This window comes from Hemitrygon akajei, chromosome 5, assembly GCF_048418815.1.
Source record: "Hemitrygon akajei chromosome 5, sHemAka1.3, whole genome shotgun sequence".
NCBI lineage: Eukaryota > Metazoa > Chordata > Chondrichthyes > Myliobatiformes > Dasyatidae > Hemitrygon > Hemitrygon akajei.
Window position 1 is genome coordinate 92,212,788 of NC_133128.1, and position 26,080 is coordinate 92,238,867.

The 26,080-nt window shown below is 41.8% G+C and overlaps 1 protein-coding gene across 1 annotated transcript; it reads left to right on the forward strand.

Moving 5' to 3' along the window:
* The first annotated feature begins 271 nt into the window (after positions 1 to 271).
* Positions 272 to 18,118, forward strand: LOC140727985 (potassium-transporting ATPase subunit beta-like). The gene is made up of 7 exons (XM_073046053.1): positions 272 to 441; positions 1,810 to 1,938; positions 5,104 to 5,208; positions 8,474 to 8,670; positions 10,512 to 10,568; positions 14,112 to 14,207; positions 14,293 to 18,118. Exons 1-7 carry the CDS (start codon positions 330 to 332, stop codon positions 14,452 to 14,454), a joined length of 858 nt encoding a protein of 285 aa, XP_072902154.1. The 5' UTR covers positions 272 to 329; the 3' UTR covers positions 14,455 to 18,118.
* The last annotated feature ends 7,962 nt before the right edge of the window (positions 18,119 to 26,080 follow it).

The window sequence follows — 26,080 nt, forward strand, 5'->3', positions numbered from 1 at the left end:
AAACAACCTGATCAACTGATTAAGTTGAGTTTACTTCAAAATCATCAAACATGATTAAGTTATCAGCCACTCTGTCAAAGAAACATTAGGAACTCAATGCACAATCTGGCTGTGGCTTCATGTGCGCACAATTAGTTATTAATCAATTTGCACTAATCTAAACTGTGCTGATATCTGTGGAATGCCATTAACCCCTATAACATGATTGGTTGAAGCTGTGACATCACTACTATAAAAGGATTAGTCAGTGCCCCATCCCCCTGAAGTCTCCACAAATTCTCCAACACCCTAGACGTTCCCCCATTTGGAACTGTACCACTTTGGGAAAAATGGCTACCTTCAATGAAAAGAAGACCTGCGGTCAGCGCATGGAGGCTTTCAGACGCTTTGTTTGGAATCCAGAAACCAAAGAATTAATGGGGAGGACACCTAAAAACTGGGGTAGGAGAGATTGTGACATAAACATGTGTTTAGAAGAACTCAGGCAGAAAATTCTTTAATGGCACAGAGCACAAGAGTAGTTGATGAATTTGTAATGTTGGATTTATACCATGGATTGAATAGCGATCTTCTGAGGTATACCTTTCTATGACTCTGTGGTTACTCGTGTATGCTGTTTTGGACTTCCTTTGTAAAAGGTCATTACAATTGTGGCATACAAGGTTGTCAGGATGGGAAACTAGACTATGAGGAAAGTATTGAGATATTTCTTCCAGTAAATGGAGGATGGGTTTTGTTTTGCCTTGACTCAGGGCTATGGGGAAAGTGGGACAATAAGATTAATTTTGGATTGATTCAGAATGGACTGGATCACTTTGGAATTGATTGTCAAAGAGTGAGTGGAGCAGTGTGATTAATCGCAATGTAAGATATGTGGATAGTATGGGGTAGTTAAATTGGATTAGCTTTAAGTTGATATAGATTGTGGGAAAGAGTGCTTTTAGACATTGTTCAGAGAGAGAGTGAGGCTGTGGGAACAGCTTTAAAAGGATTTAGGGCTATGGGGAGAATGTGTTTGTGGGATTAGCTTTGAGTTGATCTGGTGTTATGAGGAGAGTGTAGGGCAGTGAGAATAGTTTTAAATTGACATAAGATTATGTGAAGCATGTACTGTAGCATGTACTGAATTTCTGTAGTTTGTGTGGAAAGAGAAGGGCAGTGGGATTAGTTTTGAGCAGGACTATAGGGTGACAATGGGGCAAAAAGTCAATGAGATTCGGTGGCAGAATGACACTGCAATGTACAATATATTTTTAATGGGATTGGTGTTACTCCAAAATCCTTTGGGTAAGTTCATCTTCCCATTACTTCTGCAGAACAAATTACCTGACATGAATCAGTGGCTAATTTCAGATCAGTACTTTAAAAAAAATTGGACATGTGGACATGGCTCTTTATTGTACACCTCTATTTGCTCTTGAACTAAGGTGGTTTAGAGTCAACCTCTAATATCATCCAAAAACTACTTCTGTTCATGGGGCAACTGCTTGTCATAAAACATTGTATATGAGATCAATGAAGGGAAAGTTTCCTTTCAAATAAGAACTAGCCTTTGCTTTTAATGTTAAAAATATTAAAGGTGGTAGGTATCTAGTCTTATTAGAATCCCAGAAAGAATGGAAATTAGCAGAAAAACGTTGAAAGTAGGGTGGTTTATCTCTGCAGAGGCAATCTGAAGACTATGCTGATTAAATTAGGGGTGAAAGAAAGGGAAGAGCCTGATCTGGTGGGGATGATTATCACGTTACTGTGTTGTGTTCTGTTTGTTATTCCATAGATTTTTATCTAACACTCACTGCTTACTTCCAGTTTTCATCAGCCTGTATTATGCTGCCTTTTATGTTGTGATTTGTGCGCTGTTTGCTCTGTCCCTGTTTGTGCTGTTGTACACAACAGACCCATTCACTCCAACTTATCAAGACAGACTCAAAGCACCAGGTAAGATTCTAAAGCTCTCTTGTGAAATTATTGATATACTCTTCACAGTAGTCTTCTCAGTGAAGCAAGTAATTTACAAATCCATGTTATATATTACATGAGCACATTATATTTTTTGTAGACTGGAACTAGGTTAGCAGTATCCCACAGAGCACTGTTGATAATGTTCTAGCTCCACCAGTCCAAATACAGCTAGGCACTCTAGAGTAAAAATGTCCATTGGGTGCTGGGAATCTGGCATAAATCCCGCTCACCACTGCTGGCACATCCCTGGATTCCTGTACATTATTGTAATGGGGATTTGGGCCTGGAAACCTTGCACAAACCCCTTCCTTCATCTTCCATCTGCCCTCCCTAGCACTAGTCCTGACCAAGCATGGTGTGGGGTTGGAGTGGTCTGGAGAAGTTGCTCAGTGCTGGGATGTGGGAATCAGGGCTACAAACTGGCTGGCATGATGAGTGTGGGCCATTGGCAGTGGGCTGAGAGCACGAGTGGTTCATCTCTGAGCTGCCTGGCCAGTCAGAAGGGGGGGTGGTCAACTGCTTCCATCAGCAGGTGTCAGGAAACCCTTGGAACCCGGTGGTTTGCAACATGTGTCCCTGAGACTCTCATCTCAGCGCTGAGCAGCACCCCGTGTCTCAACCCAGATCGTGCCAGTTGTTACAAGCAGCCTATCTGCATCAAGCAACAAACAGTCTGATGGAGGAACTCCATGGGTTGAGCAGCATTTGTGGGAGGCTATAGGAATTGTTGTCATTTTGGATCAAGACTCTGCATCAAGAGGAGAAGGCAGTGGTAAGACAGGGGCCTTGGGTGACTGGTGGATTAAGGAGAGGTGTTAAGATGATAGGCAGGTTGAACCATGGTGGGGAGGGGGAAGTTGGAGTTGTGAAACAGAGGCTGATGATAGATGGAGGCAGACACAGGGAAAAATTAGAGCGAGGTAGGGTGAAGGTTGGAAACATCTGCTGGTGGGGAGGAAATGCTGGATGTAGAGGCTCGTGGGGTAAAAAATGAGTACGTGCGGAGCTCTTTCTCTGTTCTGTCAGAAGGAAGGTGCGGTGAGAAGGGAAGTACAAGAAACAGAGGAGATGCAAAGGTGCACTCCATCAATTAGAGCAGAGGGGAGCTCCCCCCCTCCCCCCCACTCCACCACAGATGCTCCTTGACACACTGAGTTCCTCCAGCAAAGGGTATGTCCAGCATCTGTCATCTCTTTATCTCCACAGCGAGCCCTGGCTAATTATTTGTAGAGGGCAGGGATTTGTACAATGCTGTCACTAGCACATGTGATAGCAATGTTATAGTAATGGTTATTTTCCCCCAGACTGCATCCTGAGTGCTCACTGAGGTAGCAATTAATGTATTTTCACCTTCTTAGTTATTTCCAGTTCTGTACGGTATTTTATTCATCAGTGTGGGGTCCAATCTATTATTCTTAACTGTTACTTGGCCACTTTATTAGCTACACCTGTACACCTCAAATATCTAATCAGCCAATCAAGTGGCAGCAGCTCAGTGCAAACATGGTCCGAAGGTCAGAATGGGGAAGGAATGCAATCTAAATGACTTTGATATTGGAATGATTGTTGGTGCCAGATGGGGTGGTTTCCTTGTTGTGTGGCTGCCTGTAAGGTGGCTAATCTCCAGGTTCTATAATATATACATACTTTGATAATAAATGGACCTTGAACTTTGAGTATCTCAGAAATTGATGATATCCTGGGATTTTCATGCGTAACCGTCTGTAGAGTTCACAGAAAAAGTGCAAAACATTGAAATAAAACATCCAGTGAGCGGCAGTTGTTTGGGTGTAAACACTTGGTGACTGAGATAAATCAGAGAATGGCCAGACTGGTTCAAACTGACAGGAAGGCAAGAGTAACTCAAATAAGCACGTTACAACAATGGTGTGCAGAGCAACATCTCTGAACACACAACATATCTAACCTTGAAGTGGATGGCTGCAGACCATGAGCATATGCTCAGTGGCCACTTTATTAGATACAGGTGGTTCCTAATAAAGTGGCCATTGAGTGTATTTTTCTAGTGATTTAAGATGTATATGGTGCTCTGGATATCAAGACTGCGTTTCCTTTGTGTATGCTGTGTAATTTCTTTAGATGTGGTGGTTAATTGGAGAGTGCTAGTAAGCATTTAATAAACACAGGTTCTCCGAACACCCAACTTACACAACTTGTACTCGGGAATAAGTATTTGGGAGATCAGTGGGATGGATTTGTCAACTGCTGCTGGGCTGCAGGCGTCTTCTGCCATGTGGGAACTTGGTTAGTGGCTGCATTTTTGACATGATCTGTGCAGGTTATGAATGGTTCCTGGGAGGAGATGTAGTACAATGTCATAGGGTGGCCTATGAGTCCTTCTGGCAAAAGAGCTCCTCTGAATGTTGCATCCTCCGTTCCTTCTCATCCCCCAGCCCTGCAGTTGCTGATGAGGACTGATTACAAATTTGACAATGATGCAGCAGGGGTTAATGAATTGTGAGGTAGGTTCTGCTGAATTGTGAAGCTCAGTGAGTAGTGAGGCAGCTTCAGAGTGCAGAAGGCAGTGAAGCTTTGCATAGAGCACCATTAGTTACTGGGGCAGTGTGTGTGTGCGCGTTCTCTTCACACATGGGTTCTACTTTAAGATTAACACTACACTGGTAAGACAATAGCCCCTGTGCTGTGGCACTCTTAGCTGCAGTATGTGGCTGTTAAAACTTGTTACTGAAAGCAAAGCTAAATTAAATAAAACTCTTACTGACTTTTACATCTTGATGTACACCTCTTTAGTATTTCATCATAATCATTCTCTGTACTCCAAGAAATGCTTTATGTTTTGGTGCAATGCCCTGCGTATTGGTGTTGAGAGTTGTACTAAAGGGGGATTGACATTGCATCCTGGCTTTGCACACCAGTATGGTGTTCGGTACATCTAAGCTGTGCCCTTATAGTAAACTGTTTTGCTGTTTACAAGAATGATTTAGAGAGGCTGCATTGAGCAATTAATTTAAAAAAAAGCATGCAATAGTTTAACACAATTTTCACAATAAAATTTACTTTCTTTGTGGGGTGGCAGCTTTGTATGAAAATTTCTCTCCTTCATGGGTTATTGGTCCTTGTGCGAACGTTGTCTATATTTGCACATGTTCTCTGTTATAGGTGTGACGATACAACCGCAACCAAAAGATCTCAAGATCACCTTTAATATCTCAGATCCAAAGTCCTGGCACCATTACGTCAATGACCTTCAACATTTCCTTTCAGGTAGATGTGGGTAAAGTCAAGCACTTACATACTTTGTTACAGGGCAAATGCAACTTGTAATCTAAAAAAAATCAGGATTAATTTAATTTAAATTTTGTTTCATTTGAGGGAAAGATATGACACTGATTTCAATCTTGATTGGGACTTGAATGACTCTTAGTTTGGCCAACACCTAAACATATTCAGATTCTTTGAGAATTACATTCCTGGAGTAATATTTAAATCCAGACTTTTATTAATACCCACCAATTATTTCACCCACTGTTCTCAATCAGCTTGACAGCCACTGATCAGTCCCTCTTCCTCCAGTCTGACCTCATCAGTTACTTTGGCTTCCAGGTTTAATCTGATTTGAGTGATGCACTTTTTCCTCCTGCCCTACCTAATTGCAACTTCTCTGAAATCGGCACACTCTTGTTGCATTTGGAGCACTCTATCTATGTCAGTTGTGAGGCCCGTGTCTGATCTAATTTAATTTGTATGTCTTTCAGCTCCTCCTGAACCATAAATGCCAACAACCTCAAATCTGCTCAAAGTTTATTTATATAAATCATCCACAAAATTGGGTACAAAGCACAGGGATAGAGCAGAAACAAATGCTTGGGAGCTGGGAGATGTAAAGTTTAAAGACAATTATGTATCCAGAGAGGAAACACTACTGATGTTTCCTTGCCCTGAGGGGAGATTGGAGACAGGATGGTGACATGAGAGACTGGCTGTGTTATTCTCAGGATCTCACCGATTTCTGTAGAGACCACGGCAGTTAGGTCACCTCCAGGGTTACTCCTCCCCACAATCTCTTCAGAGTTAGACAACACTCCCAACACCAACAGTTATAACCCCCTTCTCCTACACAGTCAATTCACCCCTCACATGGTCAGACCCAATCCCACAGAGGGCCAGTGCAGATCCTCACCGCGTCCTCTGACCACTCCATGATAAATGCTGAGGTTCACACAGCAGACTTGAAGGCTTTTTACCTGATTATATCCTTGTCAATTCTGGAAAATCATGCTCTTTAGTCCCATTCCTCAAGTCTTTTGTTTGCTATTAATATTAAATTCCCTTTTCAGTTTATCCCATTCCTCAACCTCAATTGCCATTGAATTGATAAACTGGGAACCTAATGAGAATTCGCTTAACTTTGCTTTTTGGATTATAAATCCGAATCCGAATCCGAATCTTAAGAAAGAAATTAGAAAAGCTGAAAGAAGATAGGAGGTTGCTTTGACAAGTAAGGTGAAAATAAATCCAAAGGGTTCCTAGAGTTATATTAATAGCAAAAGGATAGTGAGGGATAAAATTGGTCCCTTAGAGAATCAGAGTGGACAGCTATGTGTGGAGCCAAAAGAGATGGGGGAGATTTTGAACAATTTCTTTTCATTGGTATTCATTCAGGAGAAGGATATTGAATTGTGTAAGGTAAGGGAAACAAGTAGAGTAGTTATGGAAACTATGATGATTAAAGAAGAGGAAGTACTGGAGCTTTAAAAAAAAAATAAAAGTGGATAAGTCTCTGGGTTCTGATAGGATATTACCTAGGACCTTGTTAGTGTAGAAATAGCAGGGGCTCTGACAGAAATATTTCAAATGTCATTAGAAATGGGGATGGTGCCGGAGGATTGGTGTATTGTTTCCATTGTTTAAAAAGGGTTCTAAGAGTAAACCTAGCAATTATCGGCCTGTAAGTTTGACGTCAGTGGTGGGTAAATTAATGGAAAGTATTCATAGAGATGGTATATATAATTATCTGGATAAACAGGGTCTGATTAGGAGCAGTCAACATGGATTTGTGCGTGGAAGATCATGTTTGACAAATCTTATTGAATTTTTTGAAGAGGTTACTAAGAAAGTTGACGAGGGTAAAGCAGTGGATGTTGTCTATATGGACTTCAGTAAGGCATTTGACAAGGTTCCACATGGAAGGTTAGTTAGGAAGGTTCAATCGTTAGGTATTAATATAAAATGGATTCAACAGTGGCTGGATGGGAGATGCTAGAGAGTAGTGGTGGATAACTGTTTGTCAGGTTGGAGGCCAGTGACTAGTGGTGTGCCTCAGGGATCTGTACTGGGTCCAATGTTGTTTGTCATATACATTAATGATCTGGGTGATGGGATGGTAAATTGGATTAGTAAGTATGTAGATGATACTAAGATAGGTGGCATTGTGTATAATGAAGTAGGTTTTCAAAGCTTGCAGAGAGATTTAGGCCAGTTAGAAGAGTGGGCTGAAAGATGGCAGATGGAGTTTAATGCTGATAAGTGTGAGGTGCTACATTTTGATGGAATAATCAAAATAGGACATACATGGTAAATGGTAGGGCATCGAGGAATGCAGTAGAACAGAGTGATCTAGGAATAATGGTGCATAGTTCCCTGAAGGTGGAACCTCATGTGGATAGGGTGGTGAAGAAAGCTTTTGGTATGCTGGCCTTTATAAATCAGAACATTGAGTATAGGAGTTGCGAAGTAATGTTAAAATTGTACAAGGCATTGGTGAGGCCAAATTTGGAGTATTGTGTACAGTTCTGGTCACCAAGTTATAGGAAAGATGTCAAAAAATTAGAGAGTACAGAAGAGATTTACTAGAATGTTACCTGGGTTTCAGCACCTAAGTGACAGAGAAAGGTTGAACAAGTTAGGTCTTTATTTTTTGGAGCGTAGAAGGTTGAGGGGGGATTTGATAGAGGTATTTAAAATTATGAGGGGGATAGATAGAATTGACGTGGATAGGCTTTTTCCATTGAGAGTAGGGGAGATTCAAACAAGAGGACATGAGTTGAGAGTTAAGGGGCAAAAGTTTAGGGGTAACACGAGGGGGAATTTCTTTACTCAGAGAGTGGTACCTGTGTGGAATGAGCTTCCAGTAGAAGTGGTAGAGGCAGGTTCAATTTTGTAATTTAAAAGAAAATTGGATAGGTATATGGACAGGAAATGAATGGAGGGTTATGGGCTGAGTGCGGGTCAGTGGGACTAGGTGAGAGTAAGCGTTCGGCATGGACTAAAAGGGCCGAGATGGCCTGTTTCCGTGCTGTAATTGTCATATGGTTATAAATGCAACACCTTTCTTTGAACCCATTTGTCCCTGGGACTTCTTGTTTCGAAAGCACCCTCATCCCTCCACACAAGAAGATCTGCAGCCAAAGTTCTATCTGATGTTGTTCTAGTAGCAGGAGGGGACTTGCACTTTGTTCATTCCATTCTGAATTTCCAGAGCACTGCATTGCTTCCCTCTCTAGCTCTGATTTCTGTCTTTACCTACCAGCTTATAATGAATCAGTCCAGGAAAAAGTCAATCACAACTGCACGAGTGGTAACTATACATTCCAGGGAGGACATGGCCCTAATTCCAAGTTTGCCTGCCGATTCATCCGAAACATGCTGAAGAACTGCTCTGGACTGGAAGATCCTACTTTTGGATACAAGATTGGTCAGCCTTGCATCTTAATCCGAATGAACAGGGTATGTGTGCTTAGAAAGAACAAAAAGGTGGAATAATAGCATTATGGAATGGTTATGGCCAAGAAAGCCATTCAGCCCATCAAATGAGAATCAGCTCTGAACCAGATCAATTTGCCGTTTCCAGCTCTAATCCCTTATGAATATCCCTTGCAAATTCTTCTGCACTGCATGTTTATCCATTTTGCCTTGAATGCTGCAAGGGAACGAAAACAATGATTCATTTTCACTCTGCTCTTTTTCACAATGTCTCATTTTCAGCATGGATGTCCAGTCCCTATGTGCTTCTCTTGCCCATCCTGAAGGCCTTAAAACTTTCTGCTTCTTTCTGGACAACAAACCCAACCAGTTCCCCTCTACCACCACCCTCCCCCATCTGGCCGAACTGGTTCTTATGCTCAGCAATTTCTCTTCTGGCTTCTTCCACTTGCTCCAAGCCTAAAGTATAGCCATTGACACCTGCATGGGTCCCAGCAATGCCTGCCTTTTCGTTGGCTATGTACAACAGTCCATGTTCCAAGCCTTTCCTAGTAATGCTCCCAATTCTTCCTCCACTACATTGATGACTGCATTGGTGCTGCTTCATGCACCCATGTTGAGCTTGTCAATTCCATCAACTTTGCCTCCTACTTCCATCCTGCCTTAAATTCACCTGGTCCATTTCTGACACATGTCTCTTCTTTCTCAATCTCACTGTCTCCAGACCTGGGGACTAACCGTCTACTGATATATTTTATAAATCTACTGACTTTCATAGCCATCTGTCACTGTTAAAACTGTCATTCCTCCATCTCTGCTGCATTTGTTCTCAGAGTGAGGCTTTCCTTTCCAGAACATCTGAAGTGACCTCCAAAGTATATAGTTTCCCTTCACCATTGATCCTGCCCTCATCTGCATCTCCTCCATTTCCCAGACATCCACCCTCACCCCATCTTCCTGCAGCCATAACAGGGATAGTTCCTCTTGTCCTTACCTACCACCTCATAAGCCTCTGCATCCAGCACATCATTCTCCACAACTTTTGCCATATTCAACAGGACCCTATCACTTTTTACTTTCCACAGGGATGCGCTTATCCTTCCTCCTTTTCTTAAACAAGGGGAGCATCATGCAATATTCTCTGGCCCTCTGGCAGAGAATATCCAGAGCATTGGAAGGTTACTTCCTTTCATCCCGAGCCAGTGAGATTGCCGTCACTGTTGGAATAATCTTACAATCTGTGCAACAATGACTGGAAAATCTATTTTGATTGGTATTATCATACAACACAGGAACAAGCCCTTCGACTCCACTGGTCTGTACTTATCCAGATGTTCATCTAAACCAGTTCCATTTGCCTGCACTTGACCCATGGCATTCTAAACCTTTGCTAACCATGTACCTGTCGAAATGCCTTTTAAATGTGTTAATCTACCTACCTTAACTACTTCCTCTGGCACCTCATATCCAATACATCCTACACTCTATTTGAAGAAATTGCCCCTCACCTCTCACCTTAAATGTATGCCCTCTGGTTCTTCCCTGGGAAAAAGACCATGTGCATTTATTGATTACAGGATATTGTGTGGCCTGGACACTGGGGAGAGCTCTTCTGTTCTTCTGAAAAATAATGTCTTCTTGAGAGGATAGAGAGCCTTGCCTCACCTCCAGCAATGTACTTCAGTCAGTGCAGTACTGGCCTGCAGACTACTAAGCTGACACAGGGTCAAACACTGTTGATTCAGCAATGGATGATACTGTCTAGAAAAAGTAACTGGGTTAGGAGCAATTTTATGCAATCAATCGATAATTTGAATTTCATGGGATAAGAATCTTTAACTAAAAAGTTTTTATTGGAATTTCAGATTATCAATTACTTGCCTGGAAATGGAACTGCCCCATATGTGACTTGTGCTGTTCTGGTGAGTATCAATAGACATAAAGCCTCCTCTGTTGAGGGTTGTGGAGTTGGTTAATAAATTACAGGAACAATAATCTCATTTATTATATCAGGGGGTTCTCAAGGGGATCTAATTGAAACCTGTCAAATGGTCTAGACAGAGTGAATGTGGAAAGGATGTTTCCTGTAGTGGAGGAGTCTAGGATCAAAGGAGACAGCCACAGAATTTAAGGACATTCCATTAGAACAGAGATAAGGAGGAATTTCTTTAACCAGAGGGTGGTGAATCTGTGGAATTCATTGCCATAGGTACTGTGAAAGCCAAGTCATTGGGTATAGTGAAGGTGTCAAAGGTTACAGGGAAAAGGCAGGAGAATGGGGTTGAGAAGGATAATAAATCACCCATGATGGAATGGTAGAGAAGACTTGATGTCAGACTGGACTAATTTTGGTCCTATGTCTTATGGTTTTATTATTTCCTTGGAAATGCTCCCATTTTCTACTCAGAAATCTTACTTGAGTGTCCTGTGATGTCCCTGCCATACTTCTGTTAAAGTAACACCAGAGGAGCTCTTCGGAAATACTCAGTAAGGACCACAAGTTACAAAAGCAGAATCAGGCCATTTTGCCCAACAAGTCTGTTCCACCATTTTTTTTTCATGTCTGATTTTTTTTTCAATCCTATTCTCCCTCCTTTTCCCTCATAACTGTCAGCTTCCTTACGAGTCAGTCTCTGCCTTAAATGTACCCAGTGACGTCCACAGGCCTCTGTGGCAATGAATTCCACAGGTTCATTACTGCTTGACTAAAGGAAATTCTCCTCAGCTCCATTCCAAAGGACATTTGGAGGCTGTACCCACAGTTCCTAGATCTCCTGCTAATGGGAATATCTTTTCCACGTTCACTCTAGACAGAATTTTCTAGAGGTTTCAGCAGGTTTCAATGAGATACCCTTCATCCTTCTGAACCCCATAGAGTACAGGCCCAGAGACATGAAATATTCCCCATATGTTACGCCTCTCATTTCTAGAATCATACTTATGATTCTCCTCTGGATCCTCTCCAGGACCAGTATATCTTTTCTCACATACAGGGCCCAAATTTACTCACAAATGTGGTTTGACCGATGTCTTACAAACCCTCAGCAGTACAACCTTATTTTTATATTTCGAGTTTAATATATCTGCCTCCTTTATTACAGGTATATGGAGGAATTTAAGGTGGAGGATTATATGGGAGGCAGGGTTTAAGACATTGTGGGCTGAAGGGCCTGTACTGTGCTGTATTGTTCTATGTTCTGTGGAGTATGGAGACCTTTCAAAGATTTTATGACTGTTCCTTATACTTTAATACAGTACTTATGCTAGCCCTTTCTATTAATTCCTCAAAGAATTAAAATGTGGATTGTCAAGCCTTCTTCCTATTGGAAATCTTTCTTTTATTTTCAGTTTCTGGAGCATTTTAATTACATCTTTTCATAAAGGTTCTATCAGATTTCCCCACTGCCTTATGTGTGTATGTGAAGGCTCTCGCTTTTAAATTAGGAGTTACAATATGTGTCCACCATTCCTCTGACACACTTTTCATAGCTTTGACTGAAAGCCATGTATTGTCGTTGGCTTTACTGTAGCTGTTCCAACGCAGAGGCAGATGGGGTAAATATATATAGAGAGTTGTTGAACTATTTTAGATTTTGCAAGGTATATTGTCCATTATAAAGTTACTGCTGTTTGAATGGAAGAATCCTGGGGCAGTTAATGTGAATGTAAGTAGGGTAAATTGGGATCAGTGTTACATTAATGCAAATCAGTATTGACGGCACTATATGACTCTGTGCAAATTAAACCAAGTGAGTCTCTACAGTCTGTCCAGACATTCATATGATCGGAACCTTCCTTGTCCCTCGCTAGCACTAACCATTAACTTACTGTGTTTGGACCCCAGCCACTGATTTCACCCTTCTCTCTGGCAATTTTTCTGAGGCTAGAGCAATTGTGGGTAATTCTGGAGATGAGTGTTATCCACAAGAAATCAGGAACGTTCTGTTGGTGATTGGACGCATGCAGTCAGAAGCCATACCCTGTCACTAATTCTACAACCACAACAATGGTAATTTTAAAAAAGCAAGTAAACTACTGGAAGAGTAAATCTGAAATAATAAACAAAAAATACAGACAATAGTCTTCAAATCAAGCAGCCCTGCAACAGTCATTTTTCAAATACTCATATAGAGCTTTAAATTTTAATCACCTTTGCTGCCAATTTTCCCCTACTCTCACTTTCACATAACCCACATTTCATTCAAATCAGAGTTCCAGAGAAACAGGCCCTGCAGTCCACTGAGTCCACGCTGACCATCGGTCACCCATTCACATTAATCCATCACTAATCCCATTTTATTCTCCCCACATTCCCATCCTTCCCCCCCCACCCCAGATTCTATCACTCACCTACATTTCGAGTGATCTTTTAATCTACCAACCCTCACCTCACGTCTGAGGGAACATACAAGGCCACAGATTCCACACAGACAGCAGCCAAGGTCAGGATTGAACCTGGGCCACTGGAGCTGCAAGGTGGCAGTTCTACCAGCTGCGCCACTCTGTCAGACATTTAACCTCACTCCTGGAGTTGGTCATTTCCTGCCACATTTGTGGTGCCAATGTAAATGCCACTTATCAGTCAATGTCTTGTGTCTTGGTGTTATGAGATTAAAGCCTCCATTTGGTGTTATGAGAGCAAAGCCTCCAAATGGTGTTATATGAGTAAAGATTCCAGCTTTTTCTCATGTTTGAGCTACTTCACTGGTCTTGAACACTCCTAATGGTCAAACTGTCTCTCTACGTGAGCAATTTAAAACTGGAAATGCTTATATTTCAAAGGGTACCCAATTATTTAAGTAACAGTAATTCCAGAAGCTCTTGTTCCCTCCTTTTTCAAATTATAACCATCTTGTGTGACCACCTGCTGTCTGTAAGGAGTTTGGATGTTTGCCCCGTAACTGTGTGCATTTCCTCCGGGTGCTCCAGTTTCCTCCCACAATCCAAAGATGGTGGGTTAATTGATCATTGTAAATTGTCCTGTGATTAGGCAAGGATTAAATCAAGGGTTGCTGGGCGGTGTGGCTCAAAGGGCCGGAAGAGCCTAATTTGTGCCATATCTTGATAAATAAATAAAGATGGACTCCTTGTACCATAAGATTCACTCTTTGGCCCTCACAAGTTACCTCATCATGGCCTTGCACCTTATTGTCTAGCTGCACCACACCTTCTCTGTGACTGTTGCACTTTATTCTGCATTCTCTGTTTAGCCTTGTCCTACCTGTTTTAATCTGAATGAACAGTCTGCAGGACAAATGTGCATCTCAGTACATGTGACCACAATAAACCACCTCCACTATTCTGTGTTCTGTTATTGCTTTTTCCTTGTACTGAAGTGGTGAAATGATCTGTATAAATGGCGTGCAAAAACAAAGTTCTTCACTATCTCTTGGTACATGTGACAATAATAAACATTTATTTATAATAGAAATCAATAAATGGAAGATTTCTGTTTTGAAATACAGCATGCCTATCCTGAGAATATTGGAAAAATGGCATTTTACCCTGAAAATGGCACTTTTGACTTGTCTTACTTCCCTTACTACGGCAGACAGCCACAGGTAAGAAACCTCATTCTTTTTACGATACGCATTACTCTTGGTACTTTGACTGCCAGGTCCTGGAATAATTCTTGTCTTTCTCCAGCCAACCTACATCAATCCACTGGTGGCAGTAAAATTCCTGACGCTGAAAAGGAACAGGATGTTTGAAATTCAGTGTAAGATTAATGCACCAGGAATGATCAATGATAACCCCTATGAAAGATTCGAAGGACGAGTGATCTTCACACTGGATATCAAAAAATGAACGTGATCTAAAGGGGGAAGTCTCGGGTGATGTGAATGTGTTTTGTATATATTTATACCATTCTGCATTCTGGACAAGTTTTTAGACAAGGTTTTAGAGATTTCCTTTAGAGCATTACATCTTCACTTCTATCTATGATGTATTCTTCGGCACCTGATCTGTATAACCATGACGATTATTGAATGTGCTTAGTGGTCTGGATTATCATTGGCAAATCCCTATTATAAGAGGTCAGTATTTAACTGCAGGGCTGTTAATCCCGCCAGTGACACTGTGGTGGATATTATTTTTAAATAAACCTCACACAGGCCCTCTTCCTTTCCTACTACGTCTCCTCCTAACTGTATGCCTTTTAATTTTCCTTCTCCATTCACCTGTCCGTACCCCAGTGCCTGCCCTCCTTACCAACTTCTCCCTTTCCTCACTCTCCATCTTCGTCCCTCCCCTCTTCTTCCACCCTCTCTGTCATTCTTCTATCACTCACATCGTCCAGCTCTCCATTCAGCATCCTCTTTTCCACCCCTTTCTCCCTTTCACCTTCCCACATCCCTAGGACCAGCTTCTAGTTCCTCTTCTGATGTAAATATCATCACTTTTTAGTTTGCTTGACTATTTCCCTTTGCATCTCCTATTACTGAATCTCTATTAAGTAGTAAATAATTAGCTGTAACAAACGATATGGCAGAGGAATTCAGCAAGTCGAGCAGCATCTGTGAAGCAAAAGGAATCTTCAAAGTTTCAGGTGGAAACCCTACATCATTCCAATGTTGTTCAACCCACTGAATTCCTCCAAATAGCTTGCTGCTTCAGGTTTCAGCATCTGCTGTCTCATATATTTCCATAAAGAATTGTCCACCCCATTTAGTACTTCTGTGGCTGTTGTTTTAACTATTAGTCATTTCTTACTGATTTAGAGAACTGGCATTGAAGGGATTCACTCAGCTCATGTGCCTGTTTATGACTGGTGAAACTAAATTTAAACGGCACCATTAATGTGGGAAACCACTGCTCTTACATCTTTTCCCATTCCATTTAATAAGTATCCAGGTCATTTTCATGCAAAGCCTGTATTGTGCTGCCTTTCTGCCACTCTTGGTGAGGTAAGCCTTAAAGTTCATTCTGTGCCTTCTTGTCATACTCGTAAAGGCCTAACAGAGAACACAGTGCTACCTCCTTACTTTTACCCCCATTGAACTCTCCATTAATTCTGCCACTCCATCCTACCCAACACTCTGCATCCCTTTCTGGTCCTGTTGGTCGATTGGCTCATTCCATATCTTCCTTCCTTCACTCATGAGCCAGGTCCTTGTTACCCATGAGTTTTTTGGGGAATATTTCAACAGTATCACCTGACCAACACATCTCCGTTAAACACGGTCATGTTTTCTCTATCTATAGCCTATCCCCTCCAAATTCCATTTCCTTTTCTCCTCTTAAAGCAACCAGTTCATTTACATTTACATCTGTGTTTCAAAATATGCTCAAGCCTTGGCTTTCCATTTGCCAGGATATTTCTGCAGCTACCCATCAGTATAATTTGATACATGTTTCATGTTCTTGCCTGCATTAAAATAATTGCTTTTATTCAACCTGGCATGTCAGGTACTGACTCCAATTGTTATGGAAGAGAAGAGGTGTTGAATTTAGTCGTCCAGTCTGGTGGACCATGTGAGGCAATATCGTTACCATCTTTCAAAGGTGCTCACTAATCCATGATCATCCTGAAACACAGAGATATACTCTGTCTTCTGTCCTCTGGTGCAAACCGTCTGTTTCCACAATGTTCATGTCAAGGGTGAGGAGCTGGTCAGTTTGTCACCATTGGCCATGTTGTTGACAACAGCAGTCCTCTCCTGTTCAGCTGAGACAAATTCTGTCCTAATGCCACCACACAATCAGTTTGCTTCTCATTTCTGTCTCCTCATATTCTCTTTCAGCTAAGTTCATGCCTTCCACACTGGGCCATTTCAAGCAAGGTTCCCATCTAAACTAGTCCCATTTGCCTGCATTTGGCCCATATCCTTCTAAATCTTTCCAATGCATGCACCTGTCCAAGTGTCTTTTAAATGTTATTAATGTACCTGCTTCAAACACCTCCTCTGGCAGCTTGTTCCATATATGGCCCACCCTTTGGGTGAAAACATTACCCCTTAGTTTCTTATTAAATCTCTCTCCCCTGTCCCTAAATGTATGCCCTCTAGTTTTTGATTTTCCAACTCTGGCAAAAAGACCCCTCTCTATGCCCTCGTTTTTATGCAGCTCTATAAGAGCATTCCTCATTCTCCTATACTCTGGTGAATGAAGCCCTAGCTTGCTCACCCTTCCTATAATTGTGGACTGGAGGGCCTCTTCCTGTGCTGTACTCGTTTATAACTCAGTCCTTGAGTCTGGGCAACATTGTCATAAATCCCCTCTGCACTCTTCCCAGCTTTGTGGCACCTTTCCTATAGCAGGCAGACCAAAGCCAAACAATATACTGTATACCAAATGCAGCTTCTCCAGTGTCCTGTACACTTTGTTCCCACAGTCTGACCTCTGATCATCTTTTACTGACCTCATTAGCTGTATTGTTAGTAGCTCTCTCTCCTCTGGCACCCATAACCTCCTCTAAATCTGCTACCAAGCCTTGAACTGTCCTTGCACACTTCCCCCAAACTTCCAATTGACCCTTCCAAATTCACGTCCAGCTTTCCCAGGGCTTCGTACTCAAATCCCAGTTGCAGAACCTAACAACCAGAGTGTCGTACAGCTGGAAACCAGCCCCTCGGTCCAACTCATCCATGCCAACTGTGTTGCCCAGTGAGTTAGTGGTATCTGCCCCCATTTGGCCCATAGCGCTCTAAACCTGTCATATCTAGAAGACTTTAAAATGTTGTTAATGTACCTGCCTCAACTACTGTTCTGGCAGCTCCTTCCAAATATACACTGCTCGTTGCCTGAAGCAACTGCCACTGATATCCCTTTTAAATCTTGCGCCTCGGCCTTTAAACCTATGTCCTCTTGTTTTTAGCACACTCTCCTTGGGAAAAAGATTACGTGCTTTCATCCTGTCTATGTCCCTCATGATCTTAAATATCTCTGCCAGGTTATTCTTCAATCTCTACATTCCAGGGAATAAACTACAATTCTATGCAAACCCTCCCTGTAACTCAGGCCCCCAAGTCCAGGCAACTTCCTGGTAAATTATTCCTGCATTCTTTATAGTTTAGAAACATCTTCCCTATAACAGGATGATCAAACTGTACACAATACACCAAGTGTGGCCTCACCAATGGCTTATACAACTGCAATGTAACTTCCCAACTCCTGTATGAAATGCCTTGACTGGTGAAGGTCAGCATGTGATGCTGCTATCAGCAAGCTACTGTATATATTTGCATTCCTAAGCCAACAATACTCCCCAGGGCCCAACTATACAATTTCAACCCTGATTTGTGCTCTCAAAATGCAAGTCCTCACGTTTATCTGGATTGAAAGCCAATGGGAATCCTCAATCCACTTACCAAGCTAATCAAGATGCCCCTGTAATTATTCTGCACTATCTACAACACCAACTATTTTATACCATCCCTAACTTACAAACTATGAGGGGTGATTGGTAAGTTTGTGGCCTTGGGTAGAAGGAGTCAATTTTAGAAAACCTAGCCCATTTATTTTTCAACATAGTCCCCTCCTACATTTACACACTTAGTCCAGCGGTCATGGAGCATACGGATCTTGGACCTCCAGAAAGTGTCCACAGATTGGTGATTGATAAGTTCGTGGCCTATGGTAGACGGAGATGAATTATACAGCTCTCGTTACATGCACATGCAGGTCAACTCTTTGAGTGATTATGCAGAAAGTTTGAAGTTAATAACTCATCTCCTTCTACCTTGGGCCACAAACTTATCAATCACCCATCTGTGGACACTTTCTGGAGGTCCAAGATCCGTATGCTCCACGACTGCTGGACTAAGTGTGTAAATGTAGAAGAGGGCTATGTTGAAAAATAGATGTGCTAGGTTTTCTAAAATTGACTCCTTCTACCTTGGGCCACAAACTTATCAATCACCCCTCGTATGTGTTGTGCATTTACATCCAAATCATTTATATAATCTACAAACAAATGTCCCAGCACTGACCCCACTAGACACTGAAATTGAACACCATCATTTGCTTCCAATTATGAATCAAATCTGCCATCTCCCACTGTGTCCTGTGCAATCTAAACTTCCACACAAATAGCACCCAAGGTCAAGATTGAACCCACGTGTCTGGCACTGTGAGGCAGCAACTTTACCAGCTATGCCACTATACTGTCCATAAAGTCTGCAGGGCTTAGTTCTAGAAGTCCACCACCATCTCCAACTGCTTGGGGTTTTCCTGTATTACAGGAAAATGCTCATATCCCATGCCAGCTAAACTCTTTCAAACTTTTGCTCATTCCCATGATACCCTGCTTAGACACCGTGACTCTGGAATTCCACCAGCTCCCAGCTACAGTGGGAAAGCCATGTCACCAAACTTGACAAGTGTCCAGCCAAGCACAATGTAAAAAATTGCCAGTTATCCTAACCACAAAACACTGGAAAATCCTTTCTTGCAAATAGTTCTCTGTCAGTCTCCTTTCAAAGCTCAGAGAAGTGATGGGAGGAGTTGTCAACATGCCATCAGGCTGCATCTATCTTCAATGAGAAGGGACCATAAAACATAGGAACAGAATTAGGCCATTCGGCCTATTGATGCTGGTCTGCCATTCATTCCCTCTCAACCCCATTCTCTTGCCTTCTCCTTGTTACCTCGATTACCTTATCAATCAAGAACCTATCAGCCACCGCTTTAAATATACCCGATGACTTGGCAATGAATTTCACAGATTCGCTAGCCTCTGGCTAAAGAAATTCCTCATCTTTGTTCTAAAGGAACATTTTTCTATTCTGAGGCTCTTTTCTATTCTATTCTCACTGTCCTAGACTCTCCCACTATTGGAAACATGCTGTCCAGTCCACTATATATAGGCCTTTCAGTTTTTGGTAAGTTTCAATGAGATTTCCCCTCCCCCCACCCCATTTGTTCTTTTAAGCTCCAGTGAGTACAGGCTCAGAGCCATCAACTGCTCCAGGAATCATTTTTGTAAACCTCTTGTGGACCCTCTCCAATGCCAGCACATATTTCCTTAAATATGGGGCCCAAAACTACTCACCATATTCAAAATGTGGTTTGACTGATGCCTTATAAAGCCTCAGCATTGCATCCTTGCTTTTATAAATTTGTCCTCTCAAAATAAATGTTAACATTGCATTTGCCTTCCTTCCCACTGACTCAACCTGCAAGTTAACCTTTAGGAAATCCTGCACAAGTCCCTTTGCTCTTTTGATTTTTTTGAATTTTCTCCCCATTTTGAAAATAATCTAAACATTTATTCCTTCTATCAAAGTGCTTGGACCATACACTTCCCTACACTATGTTCTATTTGTCACTTTGCCCATTCTCCCAATCTATCCAAGTCCTTCTGCAGACTCCCTGCTTCCTGAACACTACCTCCCCCTCCACCTATCTTTGTATCACCCGCTATCTTGGCCACAAAGCCATTAATTCAGGTATCCAGATGATTAACATGTAATACGAGAAGTAGAGGACCCAACACGGAGTCCTGTGTTACACCTCTTATCACCAGCCCTTTATTCTCACTCCATGCTGCCTTCTGCCAATTGGCCGATCTATGTTAATATCTTTCTTACAATATGCAGTCGTTTGTCAAAGGTCATCTGAAAATCCAAGGGCACAAAAGGATTCTCCTTTGTCTATCCTGCTTGTTATTTCCTCAAAGACTTCCAACAGAATTGTTTGTCAACCATTTACCCTTAAGGGCATCATGCTGCCTTCAGCCTATTTTATTGTGTGTCTCCAAGTACCCCAAACCTCATCCTTAATAATAGACTCTAACATCTTGCCAACCACTGAAGTTGGGCTAACTGGCCTATAATTTTCTGTCTTTTGTCTCCATCCCATCTTAAAGAAAATCAGGTTTGTGGTTTTCCATTTCAGGAGCCATTCAAAAGGATTACTGTCCAGTAGATATTGAGATTCTGCAGATAGTTCTAAGTCTACTGGAAGGATAAGTGAACCAACAAGTGTACTGACCTTGACATTCTTTTATTAGTATACATTCATTGGGATATAAATATAATTGGCAACACCATCCCTAAATGCCCTTGAGCAAATGGACACTCTTTTGAACTGCTGCAGTCATTCTGGTGAATGTGTTCCTACGGCACTGTTGGGGAGGGAGATCCAGGATATAGACTCAGAAGCAATGAAGGAACAACAATAAAATTGCAAGTCAAAATTCCAGCCGACCCAGTGGCAGAGGTTCCCGGTTTAGGAATAACTGCAGTGCATTTTGTAGACAACCCACGCTGTGTGACGATGGCAATCATTATAGGAACACCGATAGGATTAAAATTTATTAGGGAACAAGGGAAAAATGCCTTCTCTGGATGGAATTATAATAAGCTCTGAGGTCGGTTTGTTTCAACTTTAGGGCATTGTCCTAGGTTCAAACTTCATCTGTTGCTTCATCAGAGATTTTCCCTCTGTTTTCATCTGCCCTCCCTACCTCCTCACTTAATTCCATGCTCCACCCTCTTTTCTTAACCAATTTCATCATCTGCAGCCCTTTGTCACTTCAACCTGTCATCTTCCATCCTCTGCCACTGTCCACTCTCCTGTCCTCCATCGGCCTATTACCCCTCCTCACCTGGTCCCACAACTACTTGCCGGCTCTTGCCCCACTCTTTCTCCCCTGGCTGTCCCCCCTCTCCCTTTCAGTCCAGATGAAGGGTCTTAACCTGTTATGTTGATTGTTCATTTTCCTCCACAGATGTTATCTGATCTGCCAAGCCCCTCCAGCATCTTGTATCTTGTTCCAGCATGTCAGCATCCGCAGTCTCCCTTGTCTCCTTTCTCCCCCTGTCGTTAAAGTTGTTGAGATTTCAGTTCTGTTTGTAGGTCCTTTGATAGTAAGGCAGACCATAGGAACACACAGCATGTTCTGAACAACATTCGGGTGTGCAGTAATGTGACAACAACCCCTGCCAAGGAAAGGCCAGGCCAGAAGCATGTCCATCATCAGGGACTCAAACCACTAGCCGATATCACTGGAGGGACCCCACCATCAAAGGATTCTTGGCCAGAACCTCAGATGAGCGAAACATATTAATACTGTGGCTAAATTGAGGTCAAAGGTTAAATAGTGACTTGTCTGCTGGCTTTCCCAGATCCATGTTCAGAGAGTGGAACACCTTGCAGCTCCAATACCTACCTGGTCAGTTAGCACCCACCTGTCATCTTAAACATTCACTATAATCCCCGACTGGTACAGAGAGTCACAATCTGTACTATCGGCAGCGCACATCACCAGGGCTGCTTTGACAGTACCTACTAAACATGGAATCTTCACCCTCTTAAAGGACAAAGGCAGCAGGAGTTGTGGGAAAGTGTCCTGTATGTCCTTCACCAAACTGCTGCCAACCTGATGTGGAACCAGGTTGTGGTTATTATTTCGGAGGACCTGCATTTCCTACTTGACAGCAGTGTGGCAGTGATTCAAAATAGGGCAACATCACCACCCACCTTTATGGCAAATTGGGATGGGCAATAAATGCCAATCTTGCTAGTAATGTACACTTTATTGAAAACATAAATAGTGTAGCATGGGAAAAGGCCCTTCAATCCCCTCATGTTGTGCCAATCTCACTAATCCCATCTGCTGCACGTATAACCATATAACAATTACAGCATGGAAACAGGCCATCTCGGCCCTTCTAGTCCGTGCCGAACGCTTACTCTCATCTAGTCCCACCGACCTGCACTCAGCCAATAACCCTCCATTCCTTTCCTGTCCATATACCTATCCAATTTTTTTTTAAATGACAAAATCGAACCTGCCTCTACCACTTCCACTGGAAGCTCGTTCCACACAGCTACCACTCTCTGAGTAAAGAAGTTCCCCCTTGTGTTACCCCTAAACTTTTGCCCCTTAACTCTCAACTCATATTGTTTGAATCTCCCTTACTCTCAATGGAAAAAGCCTATCCACGTCAACTCTATCTATCCCCCTCATAATTTTTAAATGCCTCTATCAAGTCCCCCCTCAACCTTCTACGCTCCAAAGAATAAAGATCTGACTTGTTCAACCTTTCACTGTAACTTAGATGCTGAAACACAGGTAACATTCTAGTAAATCTCCTCTGTACTCTCTCTATCTTGTTGATATCTTTCCTATAATTCAGTGACCAGAACTGTACACAATACTCCAAATTTGGCCTCACCAATGCCTTGTACAATTTTAACATTACATCCCAACTCCTATACTCAATGCTCTGATTTTTTTTAACCAAAAGCTTTCTTCACCACCCTATCCACATGAGGTTCCACCTTCAGGGAACTATGTACCATTGTTCCTAGATCACTCTGTTCTACTGCATTCTTCAATGCCCTACCATTTACCATGTATGTCCTATTTGGATTATTCCTACCAAAATGTAGCACCTCACACTTATCAGCATTAGATTCCATCTGCCATCTTTCAGCCCACTCTTCTAACTGGCCTAAATCTCTCTACAAGCTTTGAAAACCTACTTCATTATCCACAACGCCACCTATCTTAGTATCATCTGCATACTTACTAATCCAATTTACCACCCCATCATCCAGATCATTAATGTATATGACAAACAACATTGGACCCAATACAGATCCCTGAGGCCCACCACTAGTCACCGGCCTCCAACCTGACAAACAGTTATCCACCACTACTCTCTGGCATCTCCCATCCAGCCACTGTTGAATCCATTTTACTACTTCAATATTAATACCTAACGATTGAACCTTCCTAACTAACCTTCTGTGTGGAACCTTGTCAAAGGCCTTACTGAAGTCCATATAGACAACATCCACTGCTTTACCCTTGTCAACTTTCCAAGTAACCTCTTCAAAAAATTAAATAAGATTTGTCAAACATGACCTTTCACCATGCACAAATCCATGTTGACTGTTCCTAATCAGACCCTGTCTATCCAGATAATTATATACGCCATCTCTAAGAATACTTTCCATTAATTTATCCACCACTGACGTCAAACTTACAGGCCGATAATTGCTAGGTTTACTCTTAGAACCCTTTTTAAACAATGGAATCACATGAGCAATATGCCAGTCCTCTGGCACCATCCCCTTTTCTAATGACATTTGAATGACATGGTTCATATCAATCCATATCTTGCCTGTTTATGTTCCTGTCTGAACACCACTATTGTTCCAGGCACCCATTATTTTTGGTGTTTAAAAAAAATCTCCATTTAAATTTTCCCACTCTCACTCTCACCCTCTAGGATTTGACATTTCGCCCTTGGAAGAAGACTCTTTGTAACCAAATTATGCCTATCACAATTCTCTATACTGCACTTCTTTCAGGTCACCCCTCAACTTCTGATGCTCCAGAGCAAACAATCCAAAGTTGTTGAACCACGTTTTATAGTTAATATACTGCAATCCAGGTAGCATCCTGGTGAGTCTCGCCTGCATTCTCTCTCCAAAGCCTCCACATGCTTCCTGTAATGAGGTGACCAGAAATTCACACAATACTCCAAATGTGACCTAACTAAAGTTTTATACAGCTGGAACTTGACTTCCCAACTTTAGTACTCAGTGCCCTGGCTGATGAAGGCAGGCATGTTTTAATTCATTTAAAGCACATTTTTTATTCATTCCCATGCTATATTTTTCTTACACTTCAGTTCAGACTCACCTCACTCAATAGCTTTGTTAAATGTTATCTTTAAAGAACACTTAAGGTGTCTATCATTGCTCTCTGTCACTGGGGGAAAGATATTCACTGCAATTACCTTGCCTTAAAGTGCCTATATTTGTAGCAGATCAGGAATTTATTGTAGCATCTGAGGATGGAATCTCTGTATATATATATATATCACACAGTGAAACCTACCAGTCTTGAATGTTTATTCTCTCCAGTCTGCCATCAGATGTACTCTGATGGTAGACTCAATACATTTCAGCTGTAGTTTTATTTCTTAGTGATCACTTTTCTAGATAAATAAACATATGCTCAGACTTTCTCTGAAAGTTCTCAACAATAAGAAATCAGTTGTCCCTTGGTTGTCATGCACTGTTTTGTTTAAGAGTCTGTTGCATGGAAAATTATTGTAAAATGTTGAAGATTAAATACGAGTGCTGTACAAAAATAATTACTGTTTTTTTTTACTCAGCTATTTGTGATCAGACATAAAACTGACTTACTCCTCTAAGTGGCTGTCTTGGAAATACATTACACAATGTCCAGTGACAAAGTTGATGATGGTCTGATTTCCCAAGTGTTGATTTCTGAGTGTGAATAATTAACACAACACCAATATCTAAATGGTTCCATAGATTGCTACGGTGACAAAAAAGGCATAAGGCATCCTTACCTTTAAACCACATCTGGAGTATTGCCTTTAGTTCTGCTCGCCCAATATAAGAAGGATGTGGAGGTTTTGGAGAGGGTGCAGGATAAATTTGTCAGGATGCTGCCTGGATTAGAGGGCACATGCTGTGAGAAGAGGCTCGACAAACTTGGGATGTTTCCTCTGAAAGAATATCGCAGACAAGAAAGTTGGATATTAAATGGTATTAGGAGAATGAATTTGGATAGGATAAGGTATAGAGAGGGATCAGACTATGTACAAAATTTATTCCATGTTCCACTTTCCACTCCTATTGGATTGCTTCATCTTCAGTCTTTTGTCAATTCTACCAACTTCCTCCCAGTTCTGACTCCATTCCCATTCTCAACTTTCCTATCAGCCTCTCAAACCAAACCCCATCCACACCTGGATACACTCACCACCTGCCAGCTCTTATAGAATCATAGAGAAGTACAGTGAGAAAATAGGCCCTTCAGCCCATCTAGTCCATTCTGGAAACCATTTAAACTGCCTATTCCCATCGACCTGCATTGGGATCATAGCCCTCCATATGTCCACTATCCATATACCTATCCAAAACTCTGTTAAAGGTTGAAATCAAGCTCGCATGCACCACTTGCATTGGTAGCTCATTGCACACTCTCTCAACCCTCCAAGTGAAGAAGTTCCCCTCATATTCCTCTTAAACTCTTCACCTTTCACTTTTAACCCTTGACATCTTGCTCTATCCCTTTGCTCCACTTTTTTATACTAGTTACTTCCCCTCTATCTTTCAATCCAGATGAAGGGCCTTGACCTTAAATGTCGACTGTCATTTCCCTCCACAGATGCTGCATGATATGCTGAGTTCTTCCAATGTTTTGTGTCTTGTTCCACATTCCAGCATCTACAGCCTCTTGAGTCTTCTGTGTACAAGATTACAGGGTATATGGGCAGCGAGGGAGTAGAATCTGAGAGAGTGGGGTATCAAAGCAATGGGCAAATATGATTAGACTGAAACTATGTTATAATGCCAAACTGATACATCACCTGACAGTAATGTAGAATTATCATGCAGAATAATATTGATCTAAATGTATAGATTAATGCAGATCTCTCAGAGAGGGACAACAATATAAAAGTACAAAGAGATACCAGTAACAAGAGAGCATGATGTG